This window comes from Denticeps clupeoides, chromosome 16, assembly GCF_900700375.1.
Source record: "Denticeps clupeoides chromosome 16, fDenClu1.1, whole genome shotgun sequence".
Lineage (NCBI taxonomy): Eukaryota > Metazoa > Chordata > Actinopteri > Clupeiformes > Denticipitidae > Denticeps > Denticeps clupeoides.
Window position 1 is genome coordinate 16,048,322 of NC_041722.1, and position 19,154 is coordinate 16,067,475.

The 19,154-nt window shown below is 44.8% G+C and overlaps 1 protein-coding gene across 18 annotated transcripts in view; it reads left to right on the forward strand.

Annotated features, from left to right (window-relative positions):
- The window catches only part of LOC114765635 (pleckstrin homology domain-containing family A member 7-like), a 98,049-nt gene extending 79,134 nt beyond the window's left edge, over positions 1–18,915 (forward strand). For 11 of the 18 annotated variants that reach the window (XM_028955881.1, XM_028955890.1, XM_028955878.1 and 8 more), the window contains 15 exons: positions 152–232; positions 2,193–2,264; positions 3,513–3,593; positions 3,978–4,127; positions 6,389–6,490; positions 6,943–7,108; positions 7,292–7,458; positions 7,820–8,008; positions 8,469–8,574; positions 8,730–8,821; positions 9,778–10,002; positions 12,909–13,085; positions 13,638–13,771; positions 15,274–15,416; positions 16,678–16,819. In XM_028955881.1, coding sequence (XP_028811714.1) covers positions 152–232; positions 2,193–2,264; positions 3,513–3,593; positions 3,978–4,127; positions 6,389–6,490; positions 6,943–7,108; positions 7,292–7,458; positions 7,820–8,008; positions 8,469–8,574; positions 8,730–8,821; positions 9,778–10,002; positions 12,909–13,085; positions 13,638–13,771; positions 15,274–15,416; positions 16,678–16,811 — 2,019 coding nt within the window. In that variant the 3' untranslated portion in view covers positions 16,812–16,819. Of the gene's footprint in view, positions 1–151; positions 233–2,192; positions 2,265–3,512; positions 3,594–3,977; positions 4,128–6,388; positions 6,491–6,942; positions 7,109–7,291; positions 7,459–7,819; positions 8,009–8,468; positions 8,575–8,729; positions 8,822–9,777; positions 10,003–12,908; positions 13,086–13,637; positions 13,772–15,273; positions 15,417–16,677; positions 16,820–18,180 lie in introns of those variants that run through there. The other 7 variants (XM_028955885.1, XM_028955893.1, XM_028955880.1 and 4 more) reach the window with 6 other exon arrangements.
- The last annotated feature ends 239 nt before the right edge of the window (positions 18,916–19,154 follow it).

Genomic DNA, 19,154 nt, shown 5'->3' on the forward strand with positions numbered 1-19,154 from the left:
GCTTATGTGAACCACCACTGCAAAATGTGTTGAATATATATGTAAATAGCACCCCAGGCTCAAATATATATTGTTTCTTTTTCTTCTCCAGGCTTCTTTTAACAGGCAAGAAAGTTGTTAGCCAATAACAGCCTTTTCTGTTTTAATACAGATTAATAGCATTGAACCAGCGATTGCGTTCATTCGCAAAGTCTTACAAAACTCCAGTCGAGGTTACAGGTCCGGTCTGAAAGTAAGAACGGTGTGGGTACTGGACGCCGCGCTGCACTGTGTACATCGGTGGTGTTGGGTGTGGCCTTGTTATCCCGGACGAGTCGGCGCTCGTTGTTGTTTTTTGTGGTGTGGCGTAGCGCCCTGTCAGACTAGTGTGCATGCGATTAGCGGCAAATTTACGTTCCGAGCTTCCGTATTTGTGTGTTTCAGTGCTGAAAGTAAGTGCATCGTTTCGATCCAGAGTTTCGACGCATAGTGCACTGCGCATGACTTGCCGTTTATTTGTACGTTTTCTTGTAAGGCTCCTGTTAAGTGTGCTTTGGCCAAATGTATGACCCACCAGTGCAATGCGTTCATTTTATTTATTGTCTAATTTGATCATAACAGTGACAACAATGCAGCTGCTACTGTTTTTAGAGTAAATGCTTAAAAAAGGGCTTTTACCGAGCAAACATGGGATGCAAAGACAGAAATGTATATTTCTGCAGTGCAATGTAAGTAATAGTTCACAGGGAGTGTCTGCAAACATCTAGAAAGAGGACGTAGGGTGAGTGACAGCTGTCAACTGTGCCTGCAGGCTCCTCCCTTTTACACTTTTTTTTCAAAATCAGTTTATTTTTGTGACATTATCAAGCACTCCCAACATTACGCATCTTTCGTAGTGCTGTAAAAACCAGGCACATAGAACACCTTGGTCTCCAAAAATTAATGAGAACAAAGGAACAGGAGACAGGCCAATTGGGTGTGGTCATGAGAAGAAGCCCAGCCAGGCTGAGACACCAATTCTGGTTAACATTGTCATTAGCCATTACCTTATCTGCTGAAAATGCCTGAAAAGACACAGAACCTCAGATGTTCAGCAAAACATCACGGCTGTCAGAGCTGTTAATAATTTATTAATAACTGCTGATGCGCCTCTTAGAAAATGAGCCACACAAATGCAGGAGCCGCTAAAATCCAGCATCCATAATTGTCACGGCATGTGTCTTGGAGAGGTGATAAAATGTGTATCAGTGTTTAAAAAAATCAGTAAGAAAAAAAAAAATCTACACATGAGCACACACATTTTTACACGCCTAAGTGCAAATGAATGGGGCGGGCCCTGTCAATACTTGCAATGTGACTCGAGCGCTATATATACAGCATATACCATATGATAGTCTATTGTAGGAGTGTTACAAAATATCGATACACCAATATATCACAATATTTTATGTGGTGATATTGTATCGATACACTGACATCAAATATCGATATTTTTGTGTCCAGCTGTCCAGCATTTTCTTTAGTGAGGTCCATAGAGATGAGCGTTATCTGAGCATTACTGCTTGGCATTTCAGGCAGAGAAAAATCACAAAACATGACAGACCGATCACAGCATCTTCAAAACATTTTCATTGAACCGTAGAAAATCGCAATATGTACAGTATTACAATATATCATGGAATAGTAAAGAGACAATATCGATGATTACAATATATCATGAATAGAATCATGACCTGTGAATGGTGATGCATATCATATCGGGAGATCCTTGCCAATACACGTCCCTAGTCTATAGTGTCGGGTCGCTCTTATTCTCTTAGATCGTTCCCTCCGCCAGGATCGACTGTTCCATGGAGCTGCTGTAATTCCGGTGGTTACAATCATTCTCACGCGGTTCATTATAATTATGAAAAGTATTGATTTTCTGTCATAATAAAGAGGGTTGTGTCCCTCAATTCACACATGCTACCCCTTTAATAAACAGCTTCCAAAAGGGCTGTAGCCTCTGGCCGTTGTTTCTTTGCCTGGTTGATGTAAAGTAAAAGTCATGTGATTTGGTAAAGCTTGTTGCTAGTAATGCCTTGCCAACTAGAAAAAAAGAATGCAGACAGCTTGATCTGTTTAGCGTGTGTGTCGTTTGTCTTCCTTTTTTTTTTTTTTTTTACGTGTCTGAAAGGCTGTATGAGTGATTTTTGCCTCATCGGGTTCCGTAGGTCACAGGACGTGACACCCTGAAGAAGGCCAGAGCACTGCGCCCTGTGAAGATAGCCGAGAGCGACGTTGATGTGAGTGCGCTGACGTTGTCCTCATCAGAACACGTTTTATCTGAAGTTGTTACAATAACAAGCGAATGCAATTAAAGCTATTAAATAATTCATTTAATTTATAAAATGAATTATAAAGCTTAGTTTTTGGACGGATCCAGCAGGTAGGCCAGTGGGTTAAGGCCGCAATTCTCTGTGAGATTTGGTGGAATCAGCAGCCACGTTGGAAGGTGGAGAACCGGACGTATTTGTCGGGGAAGTACAGAGGGGAATACACAGGGAGTTGGTGTTAAGTAACGGTCGGGATAAACAGAAGCCTGAGACTAAAATAAAGCGGCTGATGGCCTCTGCTGGGACGGCGTGCTCTGCCAGGGATGGGCAAGATTGAGACTATTGACGAGGGCTTTTATTCCGAAGCTCCCAATTTAAAGGGAAAAATACATGCAATGGGAGTTTTATATTTTGAGCTCTTAAATTTTTCAGTTTGATTTTTCTATTCCAGCATTTTTAAGGCCTTTTTTCTTGTGATTGGAGGTAAATAGGATGGAAGCCCTAGCTTTTCATCATTAACATTGTTCCAGTTCAACAATTTATAAGAATTTGCTGGTGAATTTGTCTGAGCGATGAATAATTAATGCTGTTAAAACAACAATATACTGCAGTAAAATAAAAACAACTTAATAATTAATTGAAGAGCTTGATAAATAATGCTCAGAATAAACACTTGCCGGGTTCAGAAAGCCTGTAAACTAGGCAAGCTGTGGAAAAATATTAAACTTATTTACTCTATATACTGTAACCTATTTTCTGTCTTTTTTTTGGAGGGGATGGGGTGGGTGTTGTGTGTTTTTTCTGAAAGCAAATATGCTCCTTGCACAAAATAAACCAGAAGTGGATATTTACAAGAATGAATGTTCGAAGCCTCCCCTAGGGAAGGCGCTACGGGCAAGATGTGTCAGGTTTCTTAACAAAAGGGGGCAGTTGTGGCCTTAAGGAAGTGGCCCCGTAATCAGAAGGTTGCCGGTTCGAATCCCGATCCGCCAAGGTACCACTGAGGTGCCACTGAGCAAAGCACCGTCCCCACACACTGCTCCCCGGACGCCTGTCATGGCTGCCCACTGCTCACTCAGGGTGATGGGTTAACTGCAGAGGACAAATTTCACTGTGTGCACCATGTGCTGTGCTGCTGTGTCTCACATGTGACAATCACTTCACTTTGACTTTGGAAAAGAACCGACTGGCTCTCCTTTTTTTCAATGTTTGCCACAGGTGAAGCTGAGCAGATTATGTGAACAAGACAAGATCCTTCAGGACCTGGAGACAAGGATCTGTACTTTGAAGGAGGACAAGGTACAAAATGGCCATATTATAACCATATTACAACACCAGGACCGCCTTGACATTAGACACTTTTTAAACGTGTTTGAAAACCCACATTGGCATTTAATAGCGACTGATTTTTTTTTTGGACTAAAGCTATTATTTTACACTTTGCTGTATAAATACATTCGACATCTTAAAAAAATGCTAATGTCCTTAAAATGTGTAAAATGGTGACAGTGCTGCTCAGATGCCCATGGACAGATATACAGCAGACAATTCTTCACCTCCATCACTACCATGTTCCCTGTTTGACTGTTTTTTTAATAGGATCAAACAATGGTAGTTGGGTAGCTTACTTGTGACAAGCTATCAGTGGGCCATCCAAACTCCACCTCTTGCTCCTCTTATCAGGACAAGCTGGAGTCGGTGCTGGACGTGTCTCATCAGCAGATGGAGCAGTACCGGGACCAGCCTGCCCACGCTGAGAAGATCGCCTACCAGCAGAGGCTGCTGCAGGAAGATGTGGTACACATCCGTGCTGAGATCTCCCAGGTCTCAACGGTGCGCTCCCCTCTCCACCATTCAGATATAAACTAAAAACTGTACAGGGAGTGCAGAATTATTAGGCAAATGAGTATTTTGTCCACATCATCCTCTTCATGCATGTTGTCTTACTCCAAGCTGTATAGGCTCGAAAGCCTACTACCAATTAAGCATATTAGGTGATCTCTGTATTGAGAAGGGGTGTGGTCTAATGACATCAACACCCTATATCAGGTGTGCATAATTATTAGGCAACTTCCTTTCCTTTGGCAAAATGGGTCAAAAGAAGGACTTGACAGGCTCAGAAAAGTCAAAAATAGTGAGATATCTTGCAGAGGGATGCAGCACTCTTAAAATTGCAAAGCTTCTGAAGCGTGATCATCGAACAATCAAGCATTTCATTCAAAATAGTCAACAGGGTCGCAAGAAGCATGTGGAAAAACCAAGGCGCAGAATAACTGCCCATGAACTGAGAAAAGTCAAGCGTGCAGCTGCCAAGATGCCACTTGCCACCAGTTTGGCCATATTTCAGAGCTGCAACATCACTGGAGTGCCCAAAAGCACAAGGTGTGCAATACTCAGAGACATGGCCAAGGTAAGAAAGGCTGAAAGACGACCACCACTGAACAAGACACACAAGCTGAAACGTCAAGACTGGGCCAAGAAATATCTCAAGACTGATTTTTCTAAGGTTTTATGGACTGATGAAATGAGAGTGAGTCTTGATGGGCCAGATGGATGGGCCCGTGGCTGGATTGGTAAAGGGCAGAGAGCTCCAGTCCGACTCAGACGCCAGCAAGGAGGAGGTGGAGTACTGGTTTGGGCTGGTATCATCAAAGATGAGCTTGTGGGACCTTTTCGGGTTGAGGATGGAGTCAAGCTCAACTCCCAGTCCTACTGCCAGTTTCTGGAAGACACCTTCTTCAAGCAGTGGTACAGGAAGAAGTCTGCATCCTTCAAGAAAAACATGATTTTCATGCAGGACAATGCTCCATCACACGCGTCCAAGTACTCCACAGCGTGGCTGGCAAGAAAGGGTATAAAAGAAGAAAAACTAATGACATGGCCTCCTTGTTCACCTGATCTGAACCCCATTGAGAACCTGTGGTCCATCATCAAATGTGAGTTTTACAAGGAGGGAAAACAGTACACCTCTCTGAACAGTGTCTGGGAGGCTGTGGTTGCTGCTGCACACAATGTTGATGGTGAACAGATCAAAACACTGACAGAATCCATGGATGGCAGGCTTTTGAGTGTCCTTGCAAAGAAAGGTGGCTATATTGGTCGCTGATTTGTTTTTGTTTTGTTTTTGAATGTCAGAAATGTATATTTGTGAATGTGGAGATGTTATATTGGTTTCACTGGTAAAAATAAATAATTGAAATGGGTATATATTTGTTTTTTGTTAAGTTGCCTAATAATTATGCACAGTAATAGTCACCTGCACACACAGATATCCCCTAAAATAGCTAAAAATAAAATCAAACTAAAAACTACTTCCAAAAACATTCAGCTTTGATATGAATGAGTTTTTTGGGTTCATTGAAAACATGGTTGTTGTTCAATAATAAAAATACAACTTGCCTAATAATTCTGCACTCCCTGTATAATGAATACACTAGTATGCTGGACACTGCAGGCCAGGAACATCTCACAAGAGCTGCAATGCATTTGTTCCTGCTTTCAACAATTAACCCTTTAAAGAAACAAATGTTCACTTACATTTACATTTACGGTATTTGTGAGACGCCATAATCCAGAGCGCCTTACATTCAGTAGTTACAGGGACAGTCCCACTGGAGACACTGCTCACCAAGGGTGATGGTTAAAGGCAGAGGACACATTTCGTTTTGTCACCGTGTGCTGTGCTGTGTATCACAATGACAATAACTTCACTGTCACTTACCATCCCCTCGCCACCACTTGTTGCCTGCCCAGTGCTACATGCCTGAAATCCAACACTTTTTACAGAAATGGTAGTTTACTCGGCATCCTCCCTCACGTGGACTTGGGGGCCACCCTCCCCACATCATTTCTGAATTTATTAAGTAAAATCATTCATTAAAGTGATTAGTCATCATATGTGACAGACCACAGCACCCAGTGCACAGAGCACCCAGTGCTCTCTGAAGGTGAAAGTGAAGTGATTGTCATTGTGAAACACTGCAGCACATAAATTATTTTTGGAACTTGTTATCATTTTATGCCACATTGTATTACCCCTAAAATGACCATTAGTTTGTGCGTGTGTGTGTGTGTGTGTGTGTGTGTGTGTGTAGGAGATGGAACATGCCTGGAGTGATTACAGTCAGTTGGAGCAAGACGTTGTCCGGTTACGCTCAGCACTGCAGGAGCAGATGAACCGCAGCGTTCTCTCTCTGGTCTATAACCCACACACACATACACACAAACCATCTTATTGTCCTACATGGACCACAATATGCCTGCGAAGGTCTTGAAAGTCTTACAAAGTGTGGAATTTTGTTTCCCAGACCATTGTGTGAAAGGCATGGAAAGTTTTAGCTACTACTACAATTTTAGAGTCTGTACAATTGCACAGAAGCATTTTTAAATATGTAATATATCAAGAAAAGCAAGAAAACTTGACCAGTTTGCCTAGTCATAAGTGTTCCTTAATTATATCCAATCAAAGCTTGTTGACTGCCTGGGAGTTTAGAATCTCATGACCTCAGCACTCGATGGTCCTTCGTCTCTCTGCATCTCTCTAGTGTACCTTTACTGGCTCTTTGCTGCCTCTGGGTAATATCTGTCACCGCCGCTGTCGGTGTGGGTGACGTCTGAGCGTTACCTGTATCTCGCTGGTGTCCCGCAGCAGGAGAAAGCCCAGCTGAGGAAGGAGCTGTGGCGGATAGAGGACGTGATGGCCGGCCTCAGCTCCAGCAAGGCCAACTACAAAATCACCATCGACTCTGTGCTGAACCCAGGTGAGAGGGAGCCTGTGTCTGCCCTCACCCGCATGCACTGGAGTACAAACAGAGGTACCCCGCCCTGCTCAGCCCCCCAGCCCTGCCGTAGTGTACACAGAGCCACAGTGGGACTGACCCATCGGTGAATGCTGTGTATCTGTGTGTGCATGTGTCTGTCTGTTTAAACGTACTCTGCGTCTATCTGGTTGTGTGGGGTGTGTGTGTGTGTCTGTGTGTTTTTGTCTCCATCCACAGAAAGGAAACTCGTGCCTTCAGTGTCCCTGTCCTCAGTGCCTTCTATCTCTGCAAGCCCTCCAGGGGGGGAGTTGAAGCCCCTCCAGCACAGCACCCACCTCAGCCCGGTGCAGCCTACCCAGCAGCCCCTGCAGCAGTTGCCTGCATCTCTGCACAATGCAAAATGGGTTTGTGCTTTGCGCCAAGTCATTCTGTCAGGCGGCGATAGGCGTGGCAGGGAAAGGAAGCAGGATGCATTCACACAACTTCACCAAGACAAGGGACAAACATACATCAACATGCCAATACATGGAGACATACAATGACCTGGCAAGGACTTGATACAAAAAGACTACTTATAGACATCAGATGAACACACTTTGGAATTTCAGGCATAAAACATGGACACCACAAACCTTTGATTTTTTTTACTTTTTTTTTTTTTTTTTCAAATTCCTTGAAATGCTGTAATTTTGATCCAGTTAATACTGATCATGGGAACCCTGGCCACTGGATCCACCAGTTTACTCCCGTCTCCCATGTCTGCAGGCAGAGGAAGGTGCTCCCCCCAGACCTCCTCTTCCTCACCTCTATAGCCCAGATGAGCACCCCCCCGCCGTGCCCCCCCTGCCCAAAGAAACGTCCGTCATCAGACACACGTCGGTCCGGGGCCTCAAGCGCCAGTCCGACGAGCGGAAGCGGGATCGCGAGATTGGCCAGTACACCAACGGAGACAAGGTGCATCATGGGATATAGCTGGACTTGTGATTATGTCCATTCTATGTAGTCACTGCCTTTTCGGGCTGCATGCATGAGAGTGGAAGGCCCTGTCCACACAAAAACGCTTTTCTCTAAAACGGGGTTTTTAGGTTTCTAAAAAAAACATGCGCGTTATCTAACATGTTGCCATTGTCGCTGTTTAAGGCCGCCCTCCACACCTGTAAGTGGCGCTGTAACTCCCTGGTCTTTTAGCAAAAAAGCCACTTTGCTGTCCACACGGAGATGCGGAAAAGAGGAACTCACTCTGGAACCTTTCTGGTTCCCCTGAAGCGGCGTCTTTAGAGAAAAACGTTTTCTTGTGCGCGGGGCCTCAATTTGATTGGCTCTGGGGAAAAAAAACGACAGAATTGTAATGGCAGGCCACGCCTCCCGTGGGTGAGGCCCGATGTCTAAGCTGCCATGCCCTGCTGGTGCACAGGTGGAGTTGCGAGCGTTTCTGAGTGAGCCGGAGCTGCTCGGGGTGGCCGCTGTTCATGGGGGCGGCGTGGTGGTTGCCAGCGGCTATCAGACCTTACCCAGCAGAGGTAAACACACACACACACACACACACACACACACACACACACAGGCGGTGTTTAATGATTGGTGCCATTGAATTGTGTCTGAGTCTGGTGCACGCACAGATCGTTGGCTTTGCTGAAGTCTGATCTCAGGTTTTGATGATGGCTCCCTCTGCCAGGAATCAGCGGCTCGTCTTCAAGACCGAATCAGTCCACTAGCATTTCGTCTTATGTCACCGTCAGAAGAGGAGCCTCCGCGCCAGCCTTGAAGGTACGTCTGAACCGGAGTGGCAGCTGAGCTCCAGTCAGAAGAGCTCTTGAAGTTTGGAGGGGTGGCAGAAAACTCCCCCAAAGAAAAACACACACACACACACACACACACACAAATAAAAACACTGTCATGGCGTCCTTTTGTAGCGCTGAGAGGAGCTGCGCTGATTAGATGCAGCACCCAGCACAAAACGCTGAGCACACGAGAAACCGGTCGGAGCGATGCTAATGAATTACCGCTTTAATGTTGGCTCTCCCTTCTCCCCCCCCCCCCCTCTCCCCGGACTCCTACACATACAGCATTCTGAAGAAAGGAAGTAACGAACGCACAAGCAGATCATCCGATTCAACTCAGGAAAATGTCTCTTGTCACTGTCACGTTTCGCTCTGTCCACTGTGCAGCCGATGCTTCCTTTTCAACCCACCATCTGCTTTCTTCGCGCGTCGGTATAATGTCTGTACTAGACCTAAATCAGGCGACCATTGAGAACAATAACTGCACTGAATTTACAATCAAATTAATATTATAATTTTATTCTGATCAGGAGAAAAAGCGGAAAGAAAACTGATAAATAAATAGGCATTAGATGATCACTGGTGAACACGGTTAGCATTTTATTAATTGAAATGATATATATATATATATGGGGCAGTGGTGGCCTAGTGGTTAAGGAAGCGGCCCTGTAATCAGAAGGTTGCCGGTTCGATTCCCGATCCGCCAAGGTGCCACTGAGGTGCCACTGAGCAAAGCACCGTCCCCACACACTGCTCCCCGGGCGCTTGTCATGGCTGCCCACTGCTCACTCAGGGTGATGGGTTAAATGCAGAGGACAAATTTCACTGTGTGCATCGTGTGCTGTGCTGCTGCTGCTGTGTATCACATGTGACAATCACTTCACTTTTATATATATCAATGCAAGGGGAATATTGAAGGCCTCTCCATCTCTGTTTGCCCAGGAGAGGCCGAGGAGCGCCGTGGAGCGCCTGTACGCCGCTGATCCGGGGCATCAGCGGTCGGGGCGGATGAGTGCCGACGAGCAGCTGGAAAGGATGAAGCGCCACCAGAAGGCCCTGGTTCGCCAGCGCAAACGCACCCTCAGCCAGGGAGAGCGGCACGTCCCCACGGCCAGCCACTCCCCGTCCTCGTCAGCCCCGCGTCCCGTGTCTGCAGACCTGGGCTCCGTACGTTAGAAACGGTCCACACACACACACACTCACACATACGGACGCTCTTATTAACAGAACTAATACTAGCTCTGTGGAGCACCGTGTGTGACAGCACACACATGCTGGGGGGGTGGAGTTGAGCTGGGGTCAGCAGGTGAAGCAGGTAAGTGTGTATGTGAAAAAAGCTGAGGGAACTGGGGTGTTGAGAGGCAAAATGAAGTTTGTTGTAAAAAAAAAAGAAAGGAAAAGAGAAGAACGAGTGCCAAAACCACAGAGAGTAAAATGATTTGTGCATTGCGTTGCTGAGTGTAATCATATCCAGCACTGTCATAACCCAATTTCTAAAAAAAAAAAAAAAAAGCATCCTGTGTACATTGACTGTTGACTGTGTGGGAAATGGTTTAGTTTGAGGGGCGTGTAATAATTCAGTGCCAGCGGCACCGTGGGGTTTTAGGGGGCAGAGCCTGTGGATCATGGCGGTAGGAGGGGCCAGTTACTGCCCTGTCCCCTAGCTTGCTCACCCAGACGCCTAATGCAGGGCAGTCTTCATGCACTACTGTACCGCTCGGGCCACATAACGCCATCGCCATAACGTGTTTTTAACGTCAAGAAAGCGCTCATAACGCGGCTAACTGTGGCGACTTGATGTGTTTCAGCCTGACCCTCTCACACACTTTCTCTCTTGACTAAAACCGCATTCCAGCCCCAGCTTTCAGACCTCGCTGCAGTGTTTCATTCCAGCCTCACTCTCTCCCCGCATCATGCTCTGCTGTTGCAACTACGGCGTGTTAACACAAAGCCACGCATCGCATCTCCGATTTCTCCTCTGTTTTATTTCATTTAATTTATTTTCACGTGTTGGAAACGCGTTTGAACAACATGCAAGGCATCAGAGTCTATGTTCCTCTCGACTCCTGCTGTAAGCAGAACAGACAGGTACTAATTAGAATTTTTTTTTTAGTATTTTTATTTTTGATCTTTTTAAATACACGATAAGCCTTGAATGTGCCCACCATAGCTTTGTTCATCTAATCAACTTGGCATCTTTTGCTCACCGCAACGAGTACAAGCAGCAGGGGTGTTAATGGCATGGGGACATGCGCATGCGGTATTTTTATTTTATTATTATTATGAATATTATTTTGGCTGCAGACATCTGCATGTCTGTTATGTTACAGACTGTTCATTGCATGGTGAATCTGTGTACGGGGGGTGTTGTTGAGTCTGTACTCTGCCTGCTGTGATGCGTTTGTGGCTTTCTGTTTCGCACAATCAGAGGCTTTGTCTGACATAAATAAATCGTTTTGCTAATAAAGAAATGCTGGAATGTATTCATTTTTATTTTTATTTTCTTTGTTGGGCCAATCTATACATATTTTTATGGTTAAAAAAAAAAAAAAAGGCAGAGTGGTGCAGGGGACCATGAGCGCAAATGAATGAACCACAGCCCTTTTGTACTGTGGGAATGATACACGCTGAGGTCTGAAAGCTGACACACACACATGCACACACACCAAATCTCGGTTGTAATCCTTTGTGGTAAAACATCATTTGTGCGTGAGTTGCCAGTGTTAATTTAACGTAAATTCAAAAGTGTATATATTATAATTCGATAAAACTTATTATACTTCTGTAGTATAGGTATTACATAGTACCATTTTGAGATAATAATAAGGATAATCATCAAATGATCTAGCACCTTTTTTTGTGTTTTTTATTTTTTTACATCAGAGGTGAACTGGTATATATGTGATTTATTATTTTTTTTAGCAATTTAGATTTGGATTTGCTGACAGTTCCTCATAGATTCATAGGTAGATTGTAGATTAGAGGCAGTTGTATTGACAAGTCTATTGCTTAGTCTAAGACTAAGCAATATTGGTGTGATGTCTCTGTATCTCTGGGACTCTTTTCCAAAATATCACTTTAATTTTGCCCAGCTCTGTAATGGAGACTCAGCCACTGATTGTGAAATGGCATTGGTTCATTTTACTGCATTTTCTGACTCATCTCCTGTAGAGTTATCCTTCTGTTTCTACTTTATTCTACACAAAGGCACACGGAAACTAAACGCTGACACAGAGCTGTCTAAACTGAACCCACTGCGGATTTATATACATTATTTAAAGAAAAAAAAAAAACAGCCATACGTGGGTGTCTGGATCCTCGTTCTACAGTTTAATTTCCAGACGGAGAGAGTTTGAAAAGAGCAAAGATTATCTCCTGCAGATGGATCTTACAAAAGGGCTTAGATCTGAAAGAAAGTGCACAAACGTGTATTTGTGTGTGCGTGTGTGAATGTGTGTGTGTGTGTGTACGTGTGTGTGTGTGTGTGTGAAAAACACTGAACAATTACTGCGTCTCTGAACTGCCGTAGGATCTTGAACTCTTGCACATTCAGTCCTTCTGTCTCTTTCTCTCTGTCAAACCCACAAACGTGCGCATGTTGTGAGGTTGTGCAGTGCGTGTTTTCCTGTACTTTCCTGCGAAGATAAAGACCACACCAACCCAGGCGACCTGCTCCGCCTTTCATCTCCATTCGGCCTACACCCCATTTTATTTGCCGCTCGGTGAGAAGTCACATTAGGTCAGAAGCAACGTGCACACCAGCGCGACACAGCAGCTCCGTTTGGGAAAATTAGTTTCATTATAAACGGATGAATGGCGAATTTCTCGACACAAAAAAACAAAATGCCTTTGAATCCCAAGGTCATTAATTTGACAGAGAGGGCTATGGAATATTATAATGACCTTACCCTGTCTATCCGTTAATGATATGAAGCTCTGCAACACAAAAGCGTAGACATCTGTGGCTCTCAATGGTCTAAGAACCAAGCCTGAAGCAGCCCAGTGAGTCCTGTCTGTGTGCTTGTGTGTTTGTGTGTGTGTGTGTGTGTTTGGGTGTACGTGTGACTCCCCAGTGGAAGCGGGAGCAGGAGTTTGACCTGCAGCTGTTAGAGCGGGCGGTTCAGGGCGAGGAGCGGCCGGTGGAGCATCTTGAGAGGCCGCGGTCTCAGTCTGACGAATGGCTGACGCTACGCTCCATGACAGAGCTGGACCTGGAGCCTCTCGACTACCACATCGACCTGAGCCGCGAGGTACGCCGGCCGATCAGCTAGTGAACCCGTACTTAAAATGGGTGTTTCTCAGCCTCACATGATCGGAAGTGGTCTTAACAAGATCCGTTATGTAACTTTAAGGACATTTCTTCAGATTTCTAGATATATACTAGTAGATACATCATATGTTGTTCACTGTAATTGAAATGCAGGGGAGAAAATACACGATTGACATGTATGCAGTTTGAGTCATGTTTACCTTTTTGCTTGTTTTACATTACTGTACAAATGCACATTTACAGAAAGTAAGCATTGAGGCTATTCCATTTACAGCCATGTGGGCAGTGGTGGCCTAGTGGGTAAGGAAGTGGACTCGTAACCGGAAGGGTTGCGGGTTCAAATCCTCAACTGCCAAGGTACACACTGCTCCCCGGGCGCCTTTCATGCCGCTCACTAGGTTATGGGCTGAATGCAGAGGACACGTTCAATAGGTCCCCTATTATGGTGTGTCACTGTGTGCTGTGCTTGCTGTGCATCAAAATGACAATCACTTCTCTTCCACATGTGCTGATGTACATTTTTCCCGCATAGCTGTCTAAACCCAAGAAGGTGGAGATCCCAGAACGCTACATGGATTTGGAGCCAGAGGAGCCTCTCAGCCCTCAGGAGATGGAGGCACGGCATCGCAAGGTGGAGCGAATCAAGAGCATCTTGGCCAAGTCCAGGTGGGACTTGGCTCATTTACATTTACCGCATTTACCAGACGCCCTTATCCAGAGTGACTTGCAATCAGTAGTTACAGGGACAGTCCCCCTGGAGTCACTCAGGGTTAAGTGTCTTGCTCAGGGACACGATGGTAGCAAGTGGGGTTTGAACCTGTGACGAGTGTGTTACTCACTAGGCTACTGCCCACTCCTGGAGTGCTTTTGATTTTCATCTATTTGGGAAGAGGGGGTTTACATACTGCCCACCCATCATGACTCACGTGATTTTCGCAGTCAGTCAGATATTATTATGGTTGCAAGGAACACTTGAGGGAACCTGCAGCACTCCTGACATGCTGCCTTCTTTCAATAATCCTCAGGATTCATAAGAGAAACCAAAAAATTGATTCCCTGACATTTATTCAAATAACCAGTCTGGCTCTCCGCACATTTGACATGGCAAATGCCGGATGCCCATTCTGATGTAACCCTCCCCATTTTTGGGGACCATCACCAAGAAATACACTGTCGCATGCATCCCCAGTGACTGGATTCGGTCCTAAATGTGTAGTCATACAATTTTAAAAAGACGTTTTATGCAATAATCATTAATGCCTTAAAATAATTATTCATAACAATGTGTAAACAAAAAACAAAAAAAGGTCCCCTATTATGAAAATTTCACCTTGTGAGATTATTTAACATCAATACGAGTTCCCCAAGACTTGTCTGGTCTTGCAGTGGCTAGAAATGGTGATGTAAAGAGTGCTTTGGTTATTCTGAGAGCGACAGCTCAGATGATTGGATCTGTAATTTGTACCCTTATGACATTGTACGTGGAAAGGTTACCTCCCCTTTCTCATGTTTTCTCCGCCTAGAGAATTTCCCACCCCTCCTCTGAAAAAGTAGCTCCACCAACCGTCATGGCTTGAAAATGAGCAAAGAATTGCAGTTGCTCGGTGATTGGATGTAAAAATGTTTTTTAATACATATAAATGTATTTTTTAATTCCGTCACACCAGACTCAGTCTAATTTTTTTCAGGAAAAACGCTGACACGACAGCCTGGAAGGCAGGATGTGTTGATTTCCGCAAATGCCTAAGACCGATATAAAAGCAAAAAAAAACATTTCATGATGGGGACCTTTAAGAGCTAAAAATGTATTTTATTGAGACTTAAAGATCCTTTGGTAGGCTGCTCCAAAGGCACAGGTGGTACACACTATTTTTTTGCAACTCAGGCCATATCAGCTTGACCCCTGACCTCTGTTTTTACAGTACATCACCCATTGAGCTCATTACACACAGCAACCAATTTGATTTAGAGAGTAACTGTGCTATTACAGTGCCTGGCTTAGGTCGGAACAGAGGTATTACATATTACATCTTAATAAGAAAAGAATAACCGATTTTGATGCTTGCCATGTGTAACCTGTGTTAAAATAAAATTTTCATGTAGTCCCCATTCATGTATTAAGAAGCTCAAGGAATTTCTAAGGTGTGTGAATATCTCGCTCTGTCCAGTGTCCAGAACATACCACCTCCAGTAGTCATGGACAAGCCTGAGATGACTGACCTGGACTCCGCCCTGCAGGAACAGGAGCGCATCATCACCATGTCCTACGCCCTGGCCTCCGAGGCCTCCATCAAGAGCAAACAGGTGGCAGGTGAGCGCCGCCACCCCTGAATGCACATTGCGCCGCTTATCTAAAATACGGGTTTGTCTAATGTTTAGGCCAGCCTGTAGGCCATTTGGTGTTCCGCATCCAGTTCAACCAAGTTGAGACTCTAGTATGTAGTATTGTACAAAGTTCATTTTATGTAATAAAATTTCGTACAGTTGAATGCAAGCAAGAAGCAGGAGCGGCTCATGTCCTATACTTCTGAGGTAATTTGGCATCATTTAAATCTATAAATCACTACACAATGTGTCGCCTCATTTTGGGTATAGACCCCTTAATGACTCCTTCAACACATATTTTACGATCAGAACGGCTGACAAGCTGCTGTCAATCACCCCTGACTTGGGGCGTCTTACCTGCAAAACTATTTAACTGAGAAGGCCGAGCCGACCGTTTTCAGCTGGTTTATCTTGCACAGGCACCTAAAAACCAGAGAGTGAGCGAGACGGACGGGTTACCAGATTCTGCCCTTCCCAATAACTGAACATTATTCCTTATTAGCGAGGATCTTATGAGCAAAGGCGGCACTAATTGCGAGCCGTGTCAAATCTTTCAGACGGGGGGAGGAATCTCTTGATGAGGCCGTTTTTTTAACGCGCTGATCAATGCGGCAGATGAGAAGTGCTCAGGCCCTGCCCCGCATCCCGTAGCTGCGCTTTGAACATGACTCAGAGGCAGCATAAAAGCGCGCCCGTCCACTTTTCATCTTCCCCGCTCCCTCACTCTCTCATCACCCCCCCCCCTTCACCTTTTCAAACGTGCCAGGCCGCCCCGAACCCCCAGACTTAGCCCACCTGGCGATGACGCGAAGGCCCGTTCCTGGCCTACGCCCACTGCCGCATGCTTATTGCCTAGTGGGTAACACACTCGCCTATGAACCAGAAGACCCGGGTTCGAATCCCACTTACTACCATTGTGTCCCTGAGCAAGACACTTAACCCTAAGTTGCTCCAGGGAGACTGTCCCTGTAAATACTCATTGTAAGTCGCTCTGGATAAGGGCGTCTGATAAATGCTGTAAATGTAAAAAAAAAAAATGTATTGCAACTCTGCCGGAAACCCCAATTTAACACCAGGCAGCTTTAACATCTGAGATGGCGGAGGATTTGTTTCAGGTCTTTTTGTTTAACATTTCATTTTAATTTTAGGGGGACAATGGTGCCGCTGCCCGGCGGTAGTGTGGATTAACGAAACTCACTAACGTCTCTGTCTGCTCCTCCCCTTTCCTCCCTCTCGTCTCTCTCCAGTGCCGTCGCCACCGCAGGCTAACGACCCCACCTCCCCTCCCCCTCCCCCGCCTCCCCCGCCCCTTCCCCCGCCCTCTGCCTCTCAAGCTCCTCCCTCTCCCGTCAGTAATGGATTTCACTACACCTTTGTCTAAAAAAAAAAAAAAAAAAAAAAAAGTAAGGGCACAAACGGTTTGCTTCCCACTTTTCTTTCCCTTCTCTGCATTCTTTGGGCTGCTAATTGTGTGTGTGTGTGTGTGTGTGTGTGTTTTGCCGCCTTGTCAGCCATGTGCATGCTCACTTCTTCGCTGTCATGACTCCACAGCCTGCTGGAGGCGTACTGTACCTGCTGCATTGCATGTGCACGAGTGCGGTGTGTGTGTCTGCGTGTTCCGTAACTGTCGGAGTTTAGCAGTCTACGTGTGAATCGTGTGCATATGGCCTCTGCAAGTGCGCCGCCACCGGCATGCGATCCAAACAAACAATGCCATTGTGTCTAATCGTGTCTAATTAACAAAGCACTTGCTCACCTCGGGTTTCTGCACCTTAAGGGATTTTTTTTTTGGCAGATGTTGCATGCTAATTAAATTTCCCATCTGTGACACCGTAACGGGTTACAGTCTTTAACACTTTTACCCGGGTTTTGCATTCAGAGTCAAGGCTCAGGTTCGTTACTGCAGGCCATATGAATTGGTTGACGTTTTGTGTAAGAACACTCTATTTAAAGCATTCATATGCATATATACAGTAGCTGCTGATTAAATGGATTCTGTATCTGTAGGGTCACGTGACCAAATGATAGGTGGAAGGACATATAGGGGCTGTGAGTTTGTTCATGAAAGGCATAGCAAAGATAAACGGGAGGCCGGTGAAATATATGAATTGTGTAATTATGTAGCGATCATTATGAGCTGCAATATCGCGCTCAAGGCCACCCTACATGTCACCCTGTTGATACGTTTCTGCGGTACGTGGCTGAAGCGGTGCTGCCGCTTCATCACATGCAACCGCATGGTTTAAGGTTACTGAATGAACAAGGCTGTCAGAAGAGATGACGACCAGTGTCTTCCCTCTAAAAGCAAATGCCTGCTAGATTGTGTACGGAAGAATATCGGGAGGTTCAGCTGTTTCATCTGTGGAGATTTCCTGTACGCTGCTGTTATCGGCTTATTTCTTTAAATTAGTTCCCTAACCTGTCTTTATTATCGCTTTACTGGCCTGAATGTAATACGTCCAAAATAATGTCATCTCACATTCACAGTCTAGACAAAAAAAAAACGCAAAAAAGAATCTGTAGGTGGCACCACATTTAGAACATTTCATAATAAGTATATCGCCTTATTCTTGGGGTTGTGTTATATTTGGGCCAATAAAGTATGGTTCTATATCCTGTGTATGATCACAGTTAGACTGTTGTTCGTTAAAAAATGAGAAAAATGACTAAAATGCTTCTTCTTTCACAAGAAGTGCTTTAAGCTCCAATAGCATAAATGGTCATCACCTGCATTTTTGTTTCCTCCTCAGCCAAAGCCGTGTCTGGACATTGAAGTGGTGATGATGTCCGTCCCGCCTGGACCCTCGATGATTGAAAAACGTAGCTTTGCTCTCACACCACCATTCACCCGCCATTAGAGGAACCCTAGTTCACGTTAGACTGGCATCCATTCGGCTGGCTGCGGAGTTCACTTGGCGACGCTTTTCATTTTGTTAACCGAGCTATACGCTGCAATCTATTTTGTACAAGAAGTAGGGCAGGGTGGGAGGGGTTATTAGTGTGGAGACTGCTGTGCATATATTAACAATGTTAATCATATGATAGAAAAGCTGTTTTCTACATGTTATTGCACTTTTAACAGAATACTGTACCATAGCGACGGTGACAATGCGAAGCCAATTTATTTCTCAAGCGGAGGAAGGTTTGCTGTGTCTTGCAGTGTGCTCTGAGTCGAGGTTCTTTTGTTTTGGTTTTTTTTTTTTTTTTGTGACGGAGGATCTAATGAAGCGTAAGGTGAGGTGTTATTCATCTGAGAAGTTACAGGATTGGAAAGACACAAACAGTCATGTGAAATATTGATTGTATTTTTATCTGACTCAGATGATATTCTTACACCAAATCACTTGAAAAGTTATTTTTGTGTATCTAGCACTGCCAGTTTTCCTCTTAGCTTGCCAAAAGGATTTTATTTTTGTTTACGATGCTGGGGAGATGTAACCTTAATAATAACAATATTTTCTGACAAAACTTTGTGGGGAGGTGGGGCCACGGCGTCCTTTTTTTTTTTTTTTAAGAAAGAAAAAAAAACCCATTTAAATAAAAAAACATTAACAAGCTGTCTTGTGTCAAGGATCTTGTAATTCAGTATCATGCTGCAAGAACGTTTTCCAGGACATGGCAGAATGTCTCTGAAAGTTGCTGCTGTGAAGCTGAAAAGACTTTTATCTTTAATCACAAAGGCCACGGCTGAAGCGTTTGGTAAACCGTGGAGAGAAAAAAAAAG